Source organism: Harpia harpyja, chromosome W, assembly GCF_026419915.1.
Source record: "Harpia harpyja isolate bHarHar1 chromosome W, bHarHar1 primary haplotype, whole genome shotgun sequence".
Lineage (NCBI taxonomy): Eukaryota > Metazoa > Chordata > Aves > Accipitriformes > Accipitridae > Harpia > Harpia harpyja.
In genome coordinates, this window is record NC_068968.1 from 20264409 (window position 1) to 20286829 (window position 22421).

The following is a 22421-nucleotide window of genomic DNA, read 5'->3' on the forward strand; positions in this document are numbered from 1 at the left end:
GGGCATTTTTGTCTTCTGGAGCAACCACTACGCGTACTGAAGCCCTGCTTCCCAGGAAGTGGCCAGACATCGCCTGCTGATGGGAAGTAGAGAATAACATCATTTGTTTTCGTGTGCGACCTTTGCTTTCACTTTATTAAACTGTCCTTATCTTGACCCACGAGCCTTTTGTTATATTTTCTCCGCCCTGTCCAGCTGAGGAGGGGGAGTGATAGAGCGGCTTTGGTGAGCACCTAGCATCCAGCCAGGGTCAACCTACCACAATGCCATATCAAGGGTATTCCAGTAAAAATCACTAAGATTAATGAAGAATGAACTTTGATGAAACCGAGCAAAGTGCAGCTATGATAGAAGCAGAACTAGCTTCAGCATGCAACAGTCGAACACCACACACCATATTTCCTGCCCTGAAAGACAGATGGAGCCTGAAGTAATGGACTAAATTAACTGAATGGACATTTTATAGGGATTGCCTATAGACTAAGGGAATGATATCTGTGTATGTATATCAAGAGACAGGAAAGGTGGGGGTGATTAATTGGGATGTATTGGAAAGTGTTGGGACCTGGGCATAATGTAAATGGTATAGAATAAGGGGTGGATATTGTCCTGGTTTCAGCTGGGACAAAGTTAATTTTCTTTCTAGTAGCTGGTACAGTGCTGTGTTTTGGATTAGGATGAGAATAATGTTTATAACACATTGATGTTGTAGTTGTTACCAAGTAGTGCTTATCTGAAGTCAAGGATTTTTCAGTTTCCCATGCTCTGCAAGCAAGCAGGTGTACAAGAAGCTGGGAGGGGATGCAGCCAGGACAGCTGACCTAAACTGGCCAAGGGAATATTCCATACTAATGTGACATCATGCCCAGTATATAAACTGAGGGAAGTTGACTGGGAGGGGCCGATTGCTGCTCAGGAACTGACTGTGCATTGGTTGGCAAGTGGTGAGCAATTGCGTTGTGCATCACTTGTCTTTCTTGGGTTTTATTTCTCTCTCTGTTTTTGTTATCTTTCTCTTCATCATCATCATCATCATCATCATTATTATTATTATTATTATTAATTTTGTTTCACTTATTAAACTGTTATTTCAACCCACAAGTTTTATTTTTTTTCCCCGATTCTCCTCCTCATCCCACTGTGGTGGGGAGGAGTGAGCAAGTGGCTTCATGGTGATTAGTTGCTGGCTGAGATTAAACCACAACAAAGGGTTTCAGTTTTCTTTCAGTATTGTCAGGAACTAAGAATGATCTAGAATCTAGCTAGTCTAGGCCTAGACTAGCATCTCTTAGATGCTAGTAATATAAATAAGTGGGACATCATTGTCAGGTTTTGTAGGGCAAAAATTAGAATTTCAGGTTCAGTTTTTATGGATCATGACTTTAAGCTAGTTCAGAAAGTATGGTATGATTTTCATTGTGTTGTTTCTTTGAGATAGCTTAATGTATTTTGCCTTATATTGTAAGCTTTTTCGAAGATATGCTGAATTTATGTGGCGAAAAGAGGGAAAAGTGATGAAATTCTGCATGTACAGGACCATTTCAAATAGTGTATTACTCCATTATTATGTGAAGCGTTGGAATTTTTGTATATGTGGATAAGTATATGATTGCAAAACTCTGTAAGCATTCAGACTCTCTTTTGCAAAGGGAAAACACCATCCTGTGCATGGAAGATGGCATATATCTTTGACATTTCTGGTTGAAGTGATGAGATAATGCTGTTTATGTTACTGGTACTTAGCAAGCATTAGTTGAAGCAATTAAAATATATTGTTCCAATTTGTTAATTTCTTTAGATAGATTTTAGTAGCACTTCTGATGAAAAAATCCATGGTTCATTTCCTGCAGAAGTAATGACTACAGTTTTATTGTTTAAAACAAGGTAAAAATTGAATAACAGTCTTTCAATGTACTTTTCCTGTTGCAAATTTAATGTGATTAAAAAAAATTTAAAAATATGGTTACTATTAAAGATTCTATGGGGTAAATCTATATCAAATTTCCACTACAAGTCCAGTTTTTCCTAATTTCTAATTTTTATAGTACAAATTTAATGTGATTAAAATATGAAATAAATTTTAAAAATGTTATTGGCTGCTGTTAGATTCCATGGGGTAAATCTGTATTAAATTTCTACTTGATGTCCAATTTTTTTCTCCCCATTTCCAATTTTATTTTAAATTTCTCATATGTGACATCTTGTCAGTATTTTGCGCTCGCTCAGTTCACTTTTCTCGTAGTAAAATATGTTGAGGGTGTTTTGAGAAATGCTGCTTTTAAGCTGTAATTTCTCAGTCAATTGTTTTGTGAACCAATTGTGTTTTGGATACCATGATTTTTTGAAGGTTACGTTGTACAGGCTGTATTTTTGTTGTCATTGCAAAATTCTTGTCTTTCACTTCATCTCATCTCTCGCATCAGCAGCTGTCCTACATCCATCCATGGTAGTACCTCAAAGCTTGTTCTGATGTACCCAGCCTGTTTGGTAGTGCAGATGTTGGATTTGGAGGTGACTGGTTTCTGCTGCCCCTTGAAGGAAAGAACTGATTTTATAACTGTTTTTTCTCAGTGGGATGTAAAGTCAGGTCTATCTGCTTTATTCAGCTGTTGATTTTCAGTTAAGGAAAAATCATACTGTTGACATTTCTGCTCTTTGCCAAATTTAGTTGAAATTTGACAGGTAGTTTGAAAAATTATGAGAAGTGGAGGAGGATTCTTGCAGACAGACATTCATATAGCCTTGCAGATGTTCATATAGCCTTAATTCCTTAGTAAATAAGCGATAAAGATGGTTTCTTTTAGAACTTTTTGTCTTGAATACTTATGTACTTGCGGAGAACTTTTAATTTCCAAGAACTTTCCTAATAAGTTAAATGCCTTTGTTGTACAAGTGTGCTGAAGTTAATTTCAATTGAACCAAGCAGGGCTAGCTTTATCCTTCTGCTGAGCATTTGTGGTTTCTCAGCTGCTGATACTACTACAAAGCAGGAAAATGTTGAGATCATGAATTCTTTGGAGAGTAAAGTAGTTGAGTGTTTCATTCTTCTAAAATACATAGCTACAGAATGGTGAATACAAACAACTTTTTTTTTAATCTTTTTTTTTCAATCTTTTTTTTTTTCCTTGAGAAAGTGATCCTTGTGAAATATTTTGCTTTTTGTGCGTGTTCACCAATGTTGTCTGTCCAATTCATGCTACTTATTCTCTACCTGTCTTGGACTTAAAGCAGCATTTTCCAGTGAGAGTGATTTTAGAGATGGGTCTATGAACTTTCTCTTTCCTGTTTTCTCAGGCAGCTTTCTAAATTGCTGTGGAGAAGAGTCTAGAGTTGTCATAGTCTCTTTTCAGGCATGGTTTGGCTGCTTTTTTTTTTTTTTTTTAATTATCAGCCTCCTCAAAAGGTGGTCTCGCTTTATGATTTTGCACGTGTTTTTGGTTTCTTCAGAAATGACTTTTCTTGAATTTGAGTGCTATTAAGAATTCCTTTTCCTGAACATGTTTTTGATTTTATAGAGAACTGCTGTTAATTCCTGTCTCTTGTGGATTTGATTACTGTGTTAGCAACTTTAGTAATACTTCTCAAGTCCATGTGTGTGTTTTTGGTGTGTGTTTTTACATAGCTCTTCAGATTTTGATTTCTGGTTTATAAAATAGTAGATTAAAAAAAAAAAGCTCCAAAAGAACTTTTTAAACCTTTGGATATGTGTTTCCCCATACCACAAACACAGAAAAAGATCAGAAACTTTGAAATTGCAAATTGTGAAAGACTACAACATAAAGACTTCTCTAGAAGAACTTGTTTTAATTTTTTATTTGGTGTAATTCAGCACTGAAGAGAAATAACTTAATGATATGCATTCTTCCTAACTTTTGGTCTGGCTATAACTTTTGTATGGATTTGTGGCCCTTGGAATCTATTAAAGGAGGGTAAAGATACTGTTGTCTGTGGCTATGTCTATGAATTCTTCGGCTACATGCTTACCCACTCCAGATTTGGTGTCCAGCAGATGTCACTGTTGCATTATCTAATTTAGTAAATTCCTCCATCCTCTGGTGAATGGTTACAGATTCTTCAATACATGTCACATAAATGCAGTATACAACTTGCATCCTCATTAATGTCTTAATTTTTTTTTCATTTTTCTTTGCTAACTTTGCTTATCATAAGCTGTATTTGAGGAGTTCATTCTCATGAATCTGTTGTCTTTTTCTTCCTTTGTTTTGTTTGTAGTGTTAAAAGCTTAATTAGAACGTTTTTATTTATAGTAAGTAATGAATGTTTGCTGCTCTTGGAATATGTATATCATGTGATTGAGGGAAAATATAATTAAGGGAAGGGCCTTCGAGCTCACAATGTAAATGAAATAATATAGTTGAAAAGGGTTTTTTTTCTTTACAAAACAGGTTTTTAGGTGCTTTCTGTTATCTCGAAGTGAGTTATTGTACAAGCTATGTTTAATATTAGATTTCTTAATAGTAGCTTGCAAGTTTTAGAAACAGTTCAGAGTATGCTTGTACGTCTGGAAATTATATACTGCATTTGTGTATTTAAAAAAGCCAGGTATCATAGAAATTTATTTTCTTAAAATGTAATGTCATCTAGTGGCTTCAGATTAATAACTGAAATAGTTCCCTGCAGAAAAAAATTTCTGCAATGGTAAAAGTTTATAAACTTTACCCAAAATGTTTTTAGGCATAATTTAATTTTACGTAAAAATATCTTGGAGCCTAAATCTTGGTAAAAAGTCATTCAGATTTGGTTCCTGAATGCTATAAGTTACCTTTGAAAATAAGACTTAGTGTGCAGTTCTGAGTTACCAATGAAACAATAAATCGCTCCCTTTGTGTATTGTACTTAGAACGTTAAGTCTTTGATTTGGGATATAGTGAGTACTTATGTTATATAGAGGGGAAAAAAAGTAAAAACTAAGAAATTGTTGCAAATGTTTGATCTTAGGATAAATCCTACCTCTGTTTTTTATTATTTTGAGATGGATATTTAGTATTTGTCTAGATTAGTGTAAAAGCTGTGTTATAGGGAACTTCAAGCATTATTTTAAATCTCACTATATGTCCTGGTTTCAGCTGGGATAGAGTTAACTGTCTTCCTAGTAGCTGGTACAGTGCTATGTTTTGAGTTCAGTATGCGAAGAATGTTGATAACACTGATGTTTTCAGTTGTTGCTCAGTAGTGTTTAGACTAAAGTCAAGGATTTTTCAGCTTCTCATGCCCAGCCAGCGAGAAAGCTGGAGGGGCACAAGAAGTTAGGAGGGGACACAGTCAGGGCAGCTGACCCAAACTGGCCAACAGGGTATTCCATACCATGTGACGCCACATCTAGTATACAAACTGGGGGGAGTGGGGGTGGGGGGATTGCCGCTTGGGGACTAACTGGGTGTCGATCGGTGGGTGGTGAGCAATTGCACTGTGCATCATTTGTACATTCCAATCCTTTTATTATTACTGTTGTCATTTTATTAGTGTTATCATTGTCATTATTAGTTTCTTCTTTTCTGTTCTATTAAACCATTCTTATCTCAACCCACAAGTTTTACTTCTTTTTCCCCATTTTCTCCCCCATCCCACTGGGTGGGGGGGAGTGAGTGAGCAGCTGTGTGGTGCTTAGTTGCTGGCTGGGGTTTAACCACGACACTATATAAAACTAGTAGGTCAGTGTCTGTGACTGACAATGGAGATCAGACAACAGGAACTAGTTGCGTTAGTCTGTTTATTCTTAATTCCCAACTACTAGACTTCATTTGAGATGTGATGATTGCATGCATGCGTCTAAATCATTGCAACATTAGGTGAAACAGTTTCATCTAAACAACCTTGAGTGATAATTTAAGTCTCTCTAGGTGCTATCAGTAAATGAAAGTGTTTGGGTTTTTTTCCTGATTGTATAATCTATAATTACCAACAAAGCATTTTTGAAAGCAGATTGTTATGTTTCCTGCCCAGAACTTTAAAGAAAATTACATGGGTCATATGAAGTCTGAAGTAGTACAGGAGTGATATGATACTGTAACTTGTAGTCTTAAAAAGAAGTATAAAGATAGTGTAAAGCTTCACTTGAATGAAAATTAATCTTTTTGGCTTAGAACTTATCCTTCTTATTACTTTTCCTTGTATTTTTTGAAGACTGTATCAATATATTTTTCACCCAAAGGTATAATTTTCGAAGGATCTGGATTTTTAAGTGTAGCTATATGACTTTCTTGTTAATAAGTAGAAAAGGATTATTGCTTTTGCAAAAAGAGCTATCATCTGATACCGTGATTGCCTTATACTGGGCACCTTTTTGTCATTATCCATTAGTATATATGAGCAAAGTCATGCTTGAGTCAGCAATCATCATGGTAATAACTGTATAATAAATGCTTAATAACAATAAGTTCATCATTTGTATAGTTTTCCTTTATTTTCATCATTTATCTGTGTACTTTACACTATCTGTGAACTTTTTCTTTTGCCATTTGTGTTTACAAAGGTCGCATCAAAACCTGATGTTAAAAGGCCTCATAAATATTTATCTGTTTCATGTCCCTCTCTTTTCAAATATCTTTGAGATAGTGGAAAAACAAGGGGTGTTCTCTTGATAGTTTATCAAACTGAAATACATTAGTTTCAAGAAAATGGTGTGTAAAAGTAAACTTCATCCAGTCAAACACAGATGGAAATGATCATTTAACTTCTGTATCTAGTAGTAGTTGCAAAATAATTCTAAATATGAATAGTTGGGTTTTATTGAAAATGAAATGATATTCTAATAAATATATTCTGACAGTGCTCTTTCTGAAGAAGAAAAAACTACGTTGCGTGCTGGACTTATTACCAACTTTAATGAGCCAGTGAATCAGGTTAGTGATGAATGATTAATTATTACTCTCTTAGCAAATGCTTGTATTGGTATATAATTTGGTTTCACTCTTTGCAAAGTGTTTAATAATAAAGTTGACAAGTTTCAATTTACATTTTGCCTTTTGAACAGATCTTTATGTTGAAGTGAGATCCTGTCTCGCAATCCTTTTCCATAGATCATAATTCAACATGTTTTGTCTCTGGCTTTTTTTGTTGTAGTGGCAGTTTATGTTGTCCCTTGCTGTTATGCAACCATTTGATGAAATGTTTCAGGGAATGGATGTAGCTCAAAAATAACCTCTCTCCTCCCCCGAGTGATTTTCTTTTTTCAGCTGTATCTGTTCTCTGAGCTGACTCCCAGTATAGCCATACAAGGAAGTGTGGTGGTGGGTGGTAGTGGTGTAGCAGGAACGAGCTGTTGAGAATGCTGCTGCATAAACCCACCTAAAGCAGTATTGCTGTCAAGTGTCTAATCACAGCATTAATGAATTTAAATAGGCATAATAAAGCTTCAGTATGATAGTGTCTTGTCTTAAAATATTTAAAATAACTAATTTTAAGCTACTGTTTTGATTAGAATAAGGATTTATTGTTAAATTGAGTTTAGAGGTAGTGTTAGGGGCTCAGACTATGCATATGCTAGATGAATCAGTCTTCCTTCTGCTAACTTATTCTTGCTCATGTAAGTATGAGATTCTGAAAAGAATTATTTGCTAATATTTTAAGCTAGGTCTTAAAGAACTTTGAAGAAAACATAGAAATGATTTGCATAAGGTAAAGCTTAAAAGGAAAAGGTATAGCAAATAAAATTCCATTCTGCAGACAGTTCGGTTTCAACTTTTCAAGATTCATTGATAGGATTAATGTTATTTGTAGGATTAGAGCAATATATCAAAACTAGGATAACTTATTCTATTTAGAAGTAATTTGTGCAATGATAATTTTGACTAGAATTTAAAGGGTTTTTTTATTTCAAATGTAATTTTTTTAAAATGCATGTAGGCATAGAAAATATCCTTAAATTTGTAGTGTAGGTATAGTTTCAATGTAAAAAATATGACTAAAGAATGCTTATTTCTTTATTTCAACCAAAAAAACCTGTGAAGTATGTCATGTTGGACCATAAAGCGTGTTTCATTTATGCTACTACTAGGTAGTACAAAATTTATCAAATATTTAATTTTGAAGTGGTTGCATAATATCTACATTTCTAAAAACCTAATGTTAACTGCATCGTGCATAAAACAATTCAAACTTTTTATCAATAATTTCTCCGTACTTCCATTAGTATTTAATCAGTTAACCTTCTTATACAATAGTATGGTATATTTTATACTTATAAATTCCACTGCTGATGATCAGTTAGGCAATTCTGAGGCTATAATTGCAGGCTGAGATGGGATATTAAGACTAGCAGCTTTATCTATTTATTTGTGTGTCCTTATGACATATTTGGGATGTAGGCTTTTAAGATGTGGATGATTGTTTTCTTTTATGCCAGCAGCCTGCTCCTAAATGATTGCCCAAACAATTGTTGTGATATTGATGTGTTTACAGAGACTTTATTGATGTTCATTTAAAGTCTGTGGCACGATTTATGAACCACAAATGAGGAGCACAAAATCTTATGCCATTGTGGTGGGTTAACCTTGGCTGGATGCCAGGTGCCCACCAAGCCGCTTTATCACTCCCCCACCTCAACTGGACAGGGAGAGAAAAATACGATGAAAGGCTCGTGAGTCGAGATAAGGACAGGGAGATCACTCACCAATTACAATCACAGGCAAAACAGACTCGACTCAGGGAAATTAATTAAATTTATTACCAATTAAATCAGAGTAGGATAATGAGAAATAACCAAATCTTAAAATGCCTTCCCCCCACCCCTCCCTTCTTCCTGGGCTCAACTTCACTCCTGAATTCTCTACCTCCTCCCCCCGAGCAGGGCAGGGGGATGGGGAATGGGGGTTGCAATCAGTTCATCACATGTTGTCTCTGCTGCTCCTTCCTCCTCACACTCTTCCCCTGCTCCAGCATGGGGTCCCTCCCACAGGAGACAGTCCTCCACAAACTTCTCCAAGGTGAGTCCTTCCGACGGGCTACAGTTCATGAACTGCTCCAGCGTGGGTCCCTTCCATGGGGTGCAGTCCTTCAGGAGCACACTGCTCCAGCGTGGGTCCCCCACGGGGTCACAAGTCCTGCCAGAAAACCTGCTCCAGCATGGGCTCCTCTCTTTCCACAGGTCCGCAGGTCCTGCCAGGAGCCTGCTCCAGCACAGGCTATCCATGGGGTCACAGCCTCCTTTGGGCACATCTACCTGTTCCAGCGTGGGGTCCTCCACGGGCTGCAGGTGGATATCTGCTCCACCGTGGACCTCCATGGGCTGCAGGGGGACAACCTGCCTCACCATGGTGTTCCCCACGGGCTGCAGGGGAATCTCTGCTCTGGTGCCTGGAGCATCTCCTCCCCCTCCTTCTTCACTGACCTTGGTGTCTGCAGAGTTGTGTCTCTCTCATATTCTTACTCCTGTCCTCTGGCTGCAGTTGCACAGCATTTTTTTCTCCCTTCTTAAATATGTTATCACAGAGGCGCTACCACTGTTGTTGATTGGCTCAGCCTTGGCCAGTGGTGGCATCTGTCTTGGAGCTGGCTGGCATTGGCTCTGTCAGACTGTGACAGAAAAAGACTTAACTGCAAGGTTCAAGCAAACGACTTGGACTTCACTCACAGACTTAACTGCAAGGTTCAAGCAAATGATTTATTTGAACTTCACTTACAGACTTAACACGCCACTATTGCAGGTTTTACAGATACAATGGAGGAATGCACTATTGCAATTTTTAAGGCAAGAGTAGTACACTATTACAACCACAAGCGATTCACAAACACACACGTGTTTACAAACTTAAAGCATAAACAATATTCATTTATCCCTCCAGGCAAGGGCTCTCAATCCCAGGGAAGTTACCTCAACCAGTGTCCCGATCAAGGCGGGAAAGGGTTTCCTTCACAATCCAACCGTATAGTTGGAGAAGCGACTCCCCCTTTTCCAACCTGAATCTTAGAGTTTTTAATCCCCTGACTTGTGGAATGGTGTGTATGACTATGTCTGAGTGGATTATGATACATGCCTAAATGGATTATGTATATCTGAGTGGAGTTTCCCCTTATCTTTCCTTTGTTGGTCTGTGATTGTTTGAATACACAAGGTTGTCATTTGAAACTGAAGCTGAAACCCTCCAGTTCTTTTTTTTTTTTTTTTTTTTTTTTTTACCTTGCTTCCTCATGTAACCGAATAGTGGTTGGATTGAGACTCAGGGCATACTATCTGTTACGGGATTTCAAGGCTGAGTTCAGGTTTTGGTTCTTTGAATGGCACAGCCACTGCCCTGTTTAGTTTAGGGTTTATCAGACAACCCAGGGCTAAGCTGTCTACACAGCTCCCCGTGAGTGAGTCGTCTCTGCAGAGAGACAGGGCCTCAAGGCAATCCAAGGCTGGGTTGATTTTGTAACACACCCCCCCCCCCCCGTGAGTCGCCTGTGTGTGCTAGACATGGTGAAACTCATTTGTGAACTATGAGCCGGACAATCCACACAATCCACCCCGTGACCTGAGTCAAAATTCAACCACATGTATGTCATCATTGACCGGTGTATTGGTATAAGTTTCGTCTGTGTGTTTTAGTAGAGTTACGTATTCCTCAGTTTCTGGGTGAGCCCTTATCTGAGAGAGAGATTTTTCAATCATTCTTTTTACACAACTAACAGCAATGCATACTACAGTAATAGAAATTATAATAACAATCAGTGTTTGTAACAAGTTAACAATCCATCCAGAAAATACCCATCCTATCCTACCAAAAATATTTCCCAACCAGGTGTCCTTCATTTGGTCCTGCAGTTCATGAGTAACTTTGACTATCTTCTTCATCTTCTGGAGGTTTTCCCGAAGAGGTAGTGACACATTAGGAATTGTGACGCAACATTCTTCTTGTTCATGGTTTGCTTTCAAGTATCCGCACACCCCTTGTTCTTTGAGTAATATCATATCCAGTGCAAGTTGATTTTGAAGCGCAACTTTCGAGGCAGTTTGTACTTGTGTATTGAGCAATTCAAAATTCTCTTTAGTGAGGTCAGCCAAAGCTTCCACTTGTGCAGTTAAATTGGACAGCAGAATTCTAGTTTTAAGGTGACCTATTCCTAGCCCAAAGAATCGTTTGGCCCATACCACTAATTTCTGGGATACAGTCCAATCGGTGTTGTCTGTACTTCGTTTGGTATGGGGATGCCACAGTCCTTGAGAGATAAATTTCTCAGAGTAATAAGAAGGACATAATGATGGTACTCCCAAAGTACACTGCAGACCAAGATGTATAGGTCTTAACATATCTGTAATAGTCCCATCTGAGCATATCCAAGTTAACTGACGTGGAGCATATATAGGTGAGTCGTCACAATTACCCATAGTTCGAGGAATGCGACAGGAGGATTTCTCAGAATATTTTAAGTCTTTATAGCTTATGCTAGTATTACATCCCATTGCTGGGGGATATGGCCTGGTGTAATTTTGACACAGGCAGGCAGCACTGATTAAATGCCGTAATGAAGGAATTAACCGCAACCAACTATTTTCTAGATCCCCACCAGTGGTACAATTTATAATATTTGTACAATTCCACAGGGGTGTTTTTTTCACATTGGGTTGTGTTGGGAACTTTTGTCGAGACTGCCAGGGATAGCACTCCTTCCTGTCACCTTTCCTCTCCTCATGGGCTTGAGACCATAAACAATTAGCAGGTGGTCCTTCCATCACATTGAGCCACATACATGAATTACCAGGTGTTGAAGGAAACTCGAAGCACCACTGGGTGTTTACCGGTTCCACATACCTCAGGACTGAGCGTTTTCTCCAATATGGCTCATCCCCATACCGTGTATCTGCCCAAGGGTGTTTGGAACATGGCTGTTGGGAGGTTTGGGGCTGTTTGCCCCTACATTCTAAAGTCTTATTGTCCCGACAAAGTGGGGCATAGGAACAATTTAGGCTCCAAACAGAAGTTCAATTTAACATATTGTTAAATGGCCACTTCCATTCAAATTCACTCCAAATGATAGACTTATTTTGATTCCAGAGCCAATCTAAATTCTTACCTATATCCACGGGGAGAGCTGTTATGGTGATTCCCTGAGTGGGGGTATGCGGTAAAGGCAAACAGGTAGTCACATGAGAAAAGTTAAGCATGCGAGCAAAACCTTGTATCATCTTATAGATCATATTGTCTTGTTTGTTATGATTCACAATTGGGGAACCATCAACGCGTTGCTCAAAAGCCCGAGGCTGTCTATTCCATATCCTAGATTGTTTATTTATGCATATGGTTATTATAGGACTAACAACAATTATTACAAAAAACCTTACAATTACAGCCATAGTATAGCGCTATTAAAACAGATTTACAATTATCCCTACCAAAGCAAACATACGAAAATCAAAAGATAAAACTCCTGATCCATGCTCCAGGTCTGCATAGCTTGTTAATTCCTCTAAGGTACAGTTCACATCAGTTCAGATCGATGTCTGTGAGGTCTCCACCCCGTGTCTTCCCAGTTGTCCCTTATCCTTCTTCAACTGGAACAGTCCTATAATTTAAAGAGAAGAGAGCTGCTTGAATGTATACGCGCTCGACGATAAATTGGTTAGAAATCTGGTATAATCCACCTGCTACTTATCCGATGTATGCGATTGGAGCTATCTTTTGCTTCCCATGCATACAGCCCCCTCGGGTTGGTCAGTATCAGGGGTACAACTCCAATTTGAGGTAACTTGACCATTACAGGTTGGCCAGAATGCAATTGTGTGGGGAATTTGCCAATTTCATGTGGTTTCTTGGAGATTAAATCTCCAGTAGGACAGAATGCCTTAACCTTTGCGTTTCTGTTTTCACCCCATCTGTTATTAACAGTATATACTGCCTCAGACGATCTCAAGTCCCAGTTTGATGCATGGACCCTTGCAAATCTTTTGATTAGTCCATTAATTCGTTCCACTATTCCATTTGCCTGAGGGTAATAAGGAGTACAGAAGATCCAGTCAATACCTTCTCCCCTTGCCCATTCCTGGACGAGGGCCACTGTGAAATGCGAACCATTATCACTTTGGATAGTAGAAGGCATAGGTAAGGTACTAAACCACTCCTTTAGCACTTGAATGGTCCATTCTGCAGATGCTGCTGTGGTTGCAGTGGCTTGGGTCAAACCGGACACTACCTCTACTCCTACTAGAATATACCTATGTCGGTTAGATGTTTTAAGTGGCCTGATATAATTGATTTGCCAAGTCTGCCAGAGTGTCTTTCCTGCTCTGATATGCAAAGGTGGGGCTTGGTTTGGATGATCCATTTTTAATCGTAAGCGGCACTGTGGACAGTGTGTTATTGTCCTTTCACAGTCAGTCACTGTGGCAGGCCACCCTCTTGCTTGACACTCCTTGTACAGATCAGCCTTTCCAGTGTGGCCACGCCTTTCATGTAACCATTCTCTCAATCTTGCCCACTCCTGCGCATCTGTATTTTCATCCATTTCTGATGTATGTATGCGGGTAAGATAATCAACCTTGTTATTCCAGTGAGTAGCCTCAGTAAGGTTTTTATCGTGTGCCTTTACCCGTCCTACTTGTAATGTTCTTCCTTGTCCTACTTCTAATAGTTGCCTCCAGTCCTCTGTTCTCCACACTGGAACCCGGTTGACCTGCCAACCGTTGGCTTCCCAATGTCCTATCCATTCTGTTGCCCCTTTAAACACTGCATAGGAATCAGTATATATAATTTGAGCCCCAAATTTCACAGCTAACAATACAGCTCGTAGTTCCCCTATTTGGGCACTACCTTCTCCTTTTTCAATCTCAGTTCTTCCTGTCTTTATCTCCAGAGCCACTGCTGTATATTGCCAAGTCCGATTTTTTCGTACTGCAGAAGCATCTGTAAACCATACTCCTGTCAGGTCTGATTCAACTGTAAACGGGGGTGCTTCTAAAATAGGTGATGGTTTATTAGGTTTGATTAACATAGAAGGGTCTGTGTTAACATCCTTTTGTAATTTAGATACTTTTACTGGCCCTTCAATAATAGTAACTAACTGACTGATACCTTCCAAGCAAGAGTACCATTTCTGGACGGTGGGTTTTTGGGCAATTCCCTCAGGGGGAGCAGTCCCTTTCTTGACTGATTCCAGAAGAAGGAAAGGACCCCGAACAACCATATCCTGGCTTGTGTGAATCCGTTCAGCCTTTTTTACTGCTCGTATTAGCGATAACGTACCCTTTTCCCAATCAGTGTATCGTTGCTCTGTATCATTGAATGAATGAGAAGAGAATTCCAAAGGTCTATCAGGGCCTTCTGGTCCCCGTTGATATAAGTTACAATGTGAACCATGTTCACTGAATCCTCACTCGATCTGTATAGTATCTGTCCGATGTATGGGACCTAAAGTCTGATATATGCGTAGTTCTTGAATCAGTAAATTCAAGGCCTCCTCATGCTGAGAGGTCCACTGCCAATGGGCATTCTTCTTAATTAAATTATACAGAGGTCGAGCAATTATGGAAAATCCAGGGACATGTTTTCGCCAGTAACCTAAAGTCCCAAGTATCTGTTGTAGTTCCTTCTTATTTTCTGGAGTTTTACCAGCCTCTATTTTTCCCAGGGTATCAGCTGGTACAGCTACGGCTCCTCCTGACCACTAAACACCTAGAAATTTAACCTCTTGACTTGGTCCCTGACATTTAGCAGAAGGGATTTCCAATCCCAATGAAGCCAGTGAGGCCCAAATCTGACTAGACACTTCTCTGACTGTCTCTTGGTCGTCCCCACCAATTAAGATATCATCAATATATTGGTACACGCTTATCCCATCTGGGACTTCTATTTCCTTCAATATTTTTGCCAGTGCATTATGGGCAACAGTGGGGGAGTGTTTGTATCCTTGGGGAAGTCGGTTAAAGGTATATTGTATTCCTTCCCAAGTGAACGCAAATTGAGGTTTATCCTCCTCTTGAAGAGGACTCATAAAAAACATATCCTTAACGTCCAATGTGGACATCCATGTGTGATGTTTTGCTTGGATTTGGGTGACTAGGTCAGCAATGTTAGGAACAGCGGCTGTGAGTGGCATTGTATTACTATTAAGCCTCCTGTAGTCAACTGTCAGTCGCCATCTGCCGTCGGGTTTACGTACTGGCTATACTGGAGAATTATAGGGCGAGTGTACTCTAGTTATAATGCCACGATTCTCCAAGTCTTTGATCATGTCTCTGAGCCCTGCTTTAGCAGCAGCTGGTAAAGGATATTGATTAACATTCGTTACTCTGGAAGGGGGTAACTTTATGGCTGCTTCAAGCACCCGAACTTCACACGGTGGGGCTCCAAAGCTCCACGCTGTCCCATCAGGCAGTTTCCAGACTTTGTTTGCTAGGACATCAAATCCTAGTATACTATTTCGATATGGACCAATGACCACCTTTATCTTAGTCATTCGATTTTCCCCTGGAAGCCAAACACATATTTTACTAATTGGTCTGGTTTCAGGGACTCCGGTTACTCCTATTATATTTATTTTTTCCTGGGTAGGGGTCAATCCTAAACTTTTAGCTGTTTTTTCAGTGATAACACTTATTTGGGCTCCAGTATCAATTAGAAAATTTACAGGTATTCGTCTGGGGCCAGTGGCTAAAATAATATGTGGATCAATATGCTGGTTAGGCCATTCTAAGCTGGATATTACGCGAGTGGGTCGGCCTGAAATTCCCCCCGCGCTTCCTAGTTTTTTAGATCGATCAAATCCTTCCTTAAGCCTGAGTAAGGGTTGGCAGGAGCAGAGGGTTTACTCTCCTGCGTTTTGGCAATATCAGTACATCCTATAGCCTTGCTAATAGGCTGCTCCACCACGTTTATCACTGTGTGAATATTTTCTGTGGACTGCCCATGTAACACTGAGCGGGGTATTCCTAATGCTAATGCCTTTTTCCATAGTTCATTGCGCTGAGAGTCAAAATGAGAATAGATTTATCGAGGGGGATGGGAGTTACTCTTCTCGAAAAATCATGCCTGTCGGACTCGGCGTTGTGAATCTGAACCTTCCTCTAACCAGCCCATCTCTCTACCATAAATCACTATTTCTTGTAATAATTCCCCCCATGTTAAAACAGGCTGTTGTTGCTGGTTGGGGTTGCAAGTATTACGATCAATTGCCTGTATAATTTTTTCTTTTAGGTTTTGCACATAAATTTTCAAGACGTCAGGGAGACCTCTAATTAATGGTTTAAGGTGGACCGGATCAACCGGAGCAGCAAGGGGAATACCCTGCTCCCCGCGCTTGTACATAGCTTGAATACAGGCAGCCTTTTGCACTGATTCAGCCAGCCTAGATAATCCAGCCGTTTTAATAGTCAGAGGTTCACCTCGTTCTCTAGAATCTAGTCCCCCTGCCCAATAGGCAACTCTGACCGTCAAGGGTTGGTTCCCCACAGGACCCTGATCAAGGAACACACCAGGACCCCAATATCCCCTAGCTTCCTCCTCGCTCAACAAGACTCGATCCCCTCCGTTCAATGACACACGCCATAAATATTCAGTTTCACTTTCCCCCAGCTTGCGTGAAAATTTCTCTTGCATTTGTGCGAGCTCAGGTCCAGACCACGGGGTGGTTCAGGTTGTAGTTAAATTTCGATCGTTCCTGGCCCTCGACTGTACCTCCGTTTTAATGAGGGGTCGAATTTCAATATTACTTGCCCCATCAGATTCATCATCTGGGTCGCCCCAGATATCCCTGTCCCAAGTGTCAGGATCGGCACACATAACTAGATTCCTGACTTGGGTGGGAGAGGGAGTTGGAGCACTTGATAACAACAATTTTAATTTTTCTAGTAATTTTCTGTTCTTCTCCCTTTCAGAATTTAATTCATCTTTCAAAAACACATTTTCAACCTCGAACTGTCCATTATGAACACTCAAGGCCGCACTTATCTTTCGTTCTGCCTCTAAAGCAGATTTGGTCACTTCAACTTCAGTTTCTAATGCCCTGAATTTTGTAGCTTCAATGAGATCGGCTGCACCAGTTATTTTTGCCGTCTCAGATTTCAGTGCCTCCTCCTGTGCACAAATTAGACATTCTCCAAAAATAGTGCACAGGATAGCTTTACCTTTCCCATTTTTCTTTTTCTTTTGTTCCTTCCTACACTGCTCTACCCATGCCACCACTTTCTCTTTACTTCTCCACAACTTCTTCGCATTCTCCTTGTCTTCAGGAGAAGGTTTACAACCATGTTTCTGCAATAGTTCCTCCATTGTATCCTGCTGACTACGCCAAATTAATGTGACGGAAAAAGACTTAACTGCAAGGTTCAAGCAAATGATTTATTTAAACTTCACTTACAGACTTAACACACCACTATTGCAGGTTTTACAGATACAATGGAGGAATGCACTATTGCAATTTTTTAAGGCAAGAGTACTACACTATTACAACCACAAGCGATTCACAAACACACACGTGTTTACAAACTTAAAGCATAAACAATATTCACTTACCCCTCCAGGTAAGGGCTCTCAATCCCAGGGAAGTTACTTCAAGCAGTGTCCCGATCAAGGGGGGGAAGGGTCTCCTTCACAAGCCAACTGTATAGTTGGAGAAGTGACTCCCCCATTTCCAACCTGAATCTTAGGGGTTTTATCCCCTGACTTGCAGAATGGTGTGTATGACTATGAGTGGATTATGTATATCTGAGTGGAGTTTCCCCTTATCTTTCCTTTGTTGGTCTGTGATTGTTTGAATACACAAGGTTGTCATTTGAAACTGAAGCTGAAACCCTCCAGTTCTTTTTTTTTTTTTTTTACCTTGCTTCCTCATGTAACCGAATAGTGGTTGGATTGAGACTCAGGGCATACTATTTGTTAAGGGATTTCAAGGCTGAGTTCAGGTTTTGGTTCTTTGAATGGCACAGCCACTGCCCTGTTTAGTTTAGGGTTTATCAGACAACCCAGGGCTAAGCTGTCTACACAGCTCCCCGTGAGCGAGTCGTCTCTGCAGAGAGACAGGGCCTCAAGGCAATCCAAGGCTGGGTTGCTTTTGTAACCCCCCATGAGTCGACTGTGTGCTAGACATGGTGAAACTCATTTGTGAACTATGAGCCGGACAGTCCACACACAGACATGTGGGAAGCTTCTGGCAGCTTCACACAGAAGCCACCCCTGTAGCACCCCCCCGCTACCAAATCCTTGCTACACAAACCCAATACAATCATGTATCCTGCACTTTGGTTGCTCACATGCTTTGGTGGTAAAGTTCTTTGGGCACTGATAGCTGGCAACTGCAGAAAGGTGTTTCAGTCCATCTCCCCTTCTTTCTTCCCTGTTCCCCAATTCATGTTGTAGGTATCTTGATGTTTCCTTTCAGAGGCACCTTTCATTTATTCCCTAGTCTGCTTGATATGCCTGAAGTTTGATATCTTGTGTTCCTTACAAGCATTTTTTTCAAGTTGCAGATACTTCATAACACAGTTGCCATCTGCTTGTGCTTTTTGTATCATTGAAGGTAAAAAATTTATGACCCTTTGTCCTGGGTTCAGCTGGGATAGAGTTAATTTTAACAGGAACCTGGGAGGTGGGGGGACATAGCCGGGGCAGCTGACCTGAACTAGCCAAGGAGCTATTCCATACCATGTGACATCATGCTCAGTATATAAATGGGGAGCGGGCCGGGGGGGAGCTCTCTCGACTTTCGGTGGCAGAGCGTTGGGTTCCGGGTGGTGAGCAGTTGCACTGTGCATCACTCTTTTTGTATATTCTTTCATTAGTACCATTGTTGTTGTTGTAACCTTTTTTTGTGTTGTCCCAGTAAACTGCCCTTATCTCAACCCTCGAGGTTCCAGTTTTTTTTTCTTTTCTCTCCTCCATCTCCTCCCTATCCCACCGGAGGGGGGCGGGAGGAGGGAGTGAGCGAGCGGCTGCGTGGTCCTTTGTTACCGGCTGGGCTGAAACCACGACAGTCCTTTTTGGCGCCCAACGTGGGGCACGAAGGGTTGAGATAACGACAGATCTGGCCAGAGCGTGTTGAAACAAATTTGTCATATGCATTTCTTATATTAGATAAATGGATGTTAGTCACAATGTTGATTCATCTGTATGAGGCAGTGATATCATTTCCATACTTCGGGCACCTTCTATCGGATTTTATTGGTAATTACACTCAATCCATGGGGAAGTTAGGGGGGGATACTTCCCCCCGTCCGTTCACCTCCCTTCTCTCCTTCCGACTAATTACAACAGCTTTTGAGAATTTTGAATATCCTTGGGATGCGCAAGCCAGTGTGCTGTTAGTGCTATGCCTCCTGAATATGTTTCAGGTCTTGTTTAGGGCTACAAAAAGGCTCTTTAAGAGTACCACCCAGAGATCTGCCCCAAAGCTGGATATTCATGGGTGGCACGGCATGTGGGAGGATATGGGCAGGTATCTAGAGAACTTCTCACCTCCAGTGGCTTGGAAGTTCACTCCCGAACAACTACAGAACCCTCATGAAGTGGTAGAATATTTGAAAGAAAAATGCTGTGGCTATTCCAAAGACATACAACTCGCTGCACTGTGCTGGGCCCTGGCCAGTATCTACCAAACACTGCTTGATATTAGGCAGCACCCTCAGGGGGAAAAGGGGGAAAAGATGGAAAACAGGGCAACAGGCACCGTGGCTACCCCAACCCCGACAACAGGCACCGTGGCTACCTCAACCCCGACAACAGACACCGTGGCTACCCCAACCCCGACAACAGGCACCGTGGCTACCCCTACCCCGGCAACAGGCAGTGTGGCTACCCCAACCTCGGTGACAGATACTGCAGCTAAACCAGAGAACCAACCTGCGCCAGTATCAGTCGCCCCTGTACAGAAAAAGAAACACACAAAGAAATCAGTTCGCTTAGTGAGAGATGAAGATGAACCAGGGTCATCGCGAGAACAGGAGGAAGAGGCAGAACCTGAAATAATTACCCGATCTCTATCCCTGAGTGAGTTGCGTGACATGTGAAAAGATTTTAGCCGCCACCCAGGTGAGCACATTGTTACCTGGCTGCTCCGATGCTGGGATAATGGGGCTAGTAGTGTGGAATTAGAGGGTAAGGAAGCCAAGCAGTTGGGATCTCTGTCTAGGGAAGGGGGCATCGACAAGGCGATTGGGAGAAAGACACAAGTCCTCAGCCTCTGGAGGCGACTTCTGTTAGGTGTAAAGGAAAGATACCCCTTCAAGGATGAAGTTACATGTCACCAAGGCGAGTGGACCACCATGGAGAGAGGTATCCAGTACCTGAGGGAATTAGCCATGCTGGAGGTGATTTATAATGATCCAGAAAATGCGCAGTCACCCACAGATCTAGATGAAGTCCAATGCACACAACCGATGTGGTGGAAGTTTCTACAAAGTGCACCACCAACCTATGCCAACTCATTGGCAGTAATGTCCTGGAAAGAAGGCTATGGACAAACGGTGGATGAATTGGCTGTCCAACTCCGGCAATACGAAGGAAGTCTCTCTTCCTCCCTACGGGCCTGTGTCTCGGCTGTAGAGGAATTGTCCTGGGAGTTCCAGCAATTCAAAGTGGATATGTCCTCCTCCCCACCTGTACAGGCCCGCATCGCAGCTATTGGGAGTAAGCGTTCCTCTGCCCAAGAGAGAGGAGAGAGAAAGTACACACGACGGGCTAACCTGTGGTTTTACCTGCGTGACCATGGAGAGGACATGAGGAAGTGGGATGGAGAACCTACCTCAGTCCTAGATGCATGGGTACAGGAGTTGCGAGAAAAAGCAATCAGAAAAGAGGATTCTTCTTGGAAAAATGCCGCTCCAGTTTCCCGTGAGCAGTCCCCCAGACGCAGTAGAAGGACCGATCTCATTTCTGATCCTCTTGAAGGGACTTCTGATTCACGTTTGCGAAAAGTGAGTAACGGACACTCTAACCAGGATTAGAGGGGCCCTGCCTCCAGCCAGGTGGAGGAGAGGGACAACCGGGTCTACTGGACGGTGTGCATTCGATGGCCTGGCACATCAGACCCACAGGAATATAAGGCTCTAGTAGACACTGGTGCACAATGCACCCTAATGCCATCAAGTTATAGAGGGGCAGAACCCATCTGTATCTCTGGTGTGACAGGGGGATCCCAAGAGCTAACTATATTGGAAGCTGAAGTGAGTCTAACCGTGAATGAGTGGCATAAACACCCCATTGCAACTGGCCCAGAGGCCCCGTGCATCCTTGGTATAGATTATCTCAGGAGGGGGTATTTCAAGGACCCAAAAGGGTACCGTTGGGCCTTTGGTATAGCTGCATTGGAGACGGAGGAGATTGAACAGCTGTCCACCTTGCCCGGTCTCTCTGAAGACCCTTCAGTTGTGGGGTTGCTGAAGGTTGAAGAACAACAGGTGCCAATTGCTACCACGACGGTGCACCGGCGGTAATATCGCACCAACCGAGACTCCCTGATCGCCATCCATAAGCTGATTTGCCAATTGGAGAGCCAAGGAGTGATCAGCAAGACTCACTCACCCTTTAATAGTCCCATATGGCCCGTGCAGAAATCTAATGGGGAGTGGAGACTAACAGTAGATTATCGTGGGCTGAATGAAGTCATGCCACTGCTGAGTACTGCTGTGCCAGATATGTTAGAACTTCAATATGAACTGGAATCAAAGGCAGCTAAGTGGTATGCCACAATTGACATTGCTAATGCATTTTTCTCCATTCCCTTGGCAGCGGAGTGCAGGCCACAGTTTGCTTTCGCTTGGAGGGGCGTCCAGTACACCTGGAATCGACTGCCCCAGGGGTGGAAACACAGCCCCACTATTTGCCATGGACTGATCCAGGCTGCACTGGAAAAAGGCGAAGCTCCAGAACACCTGCAATACGTTGCTGACATCATCGTACGGGGCAACACAGCAGAAGAAGTTTTTGAGAAAGGGAAGAAAATAATCCAAATCCTTCTGAAAGCCGGTTTTGCCATAAAAGAAAGTAAGGTCAAGGGACCTGCACAGGAGATCCAGTTCATAGGAGTAAAATGGCAAGACGGGCGTCGTCAGATCCCAATGGATGTGATCAACAAAATAGCAGCTATGTCCCCACCGACCAATAAAAAGGAAACACAGGCTTTCTTAGGTGTCGTGGGGTTTTGGAGAATGCATATTCCAAATTACAGTCAAATTGTAAGTCCTCTCTACCAAGTTACCCAGAAGAATGATTTTAAATGGGGCCCTGAGCAACGACAAGCCTTTGAACAAATTAAGCGGGAGATTGTTCATGCAGTAGCCCTTGGGCCATTCTGAGCAGTACAAGATGTTAAAAATGTGCTCTATAGTGCAGCTGGGGAGAATGGCCCTACCTGGAGCCTCTGGCAGAAAGCACCTGGGGAGACCCGAGGCCAACCCCTGGGGTTTTGGAGTCGGGGATACAGAGGATCCGAGGCTCGCTATACTCCAAGTGAAAAGGAGATATTGGCAGCATATGAAGGAGTTCGAGCTGCCT

General features: G+C 41.6%; 1 protein-coding gene across 1 annotated transcript in view; it reads left to right on the forward strand.

Moving 5' to 3' along the window:
• Positions 1-22421, forward strand: part of LOC128136185 (importin-11-like) — a 180027-nt gene that overhangs the window by 38202 nt on the left and 119404 nt on the right. Inside the window, exon 4 of the mRNA XM_052775369.1 lies at positions 6791-6863. Within this exon, the coding sequence (XP_052631329.1) occupies positions 6791-6863 (73 nt within the window). The remainder of the gene's footprint in view (positions 1-6790; positions 6864-22421) is intronic.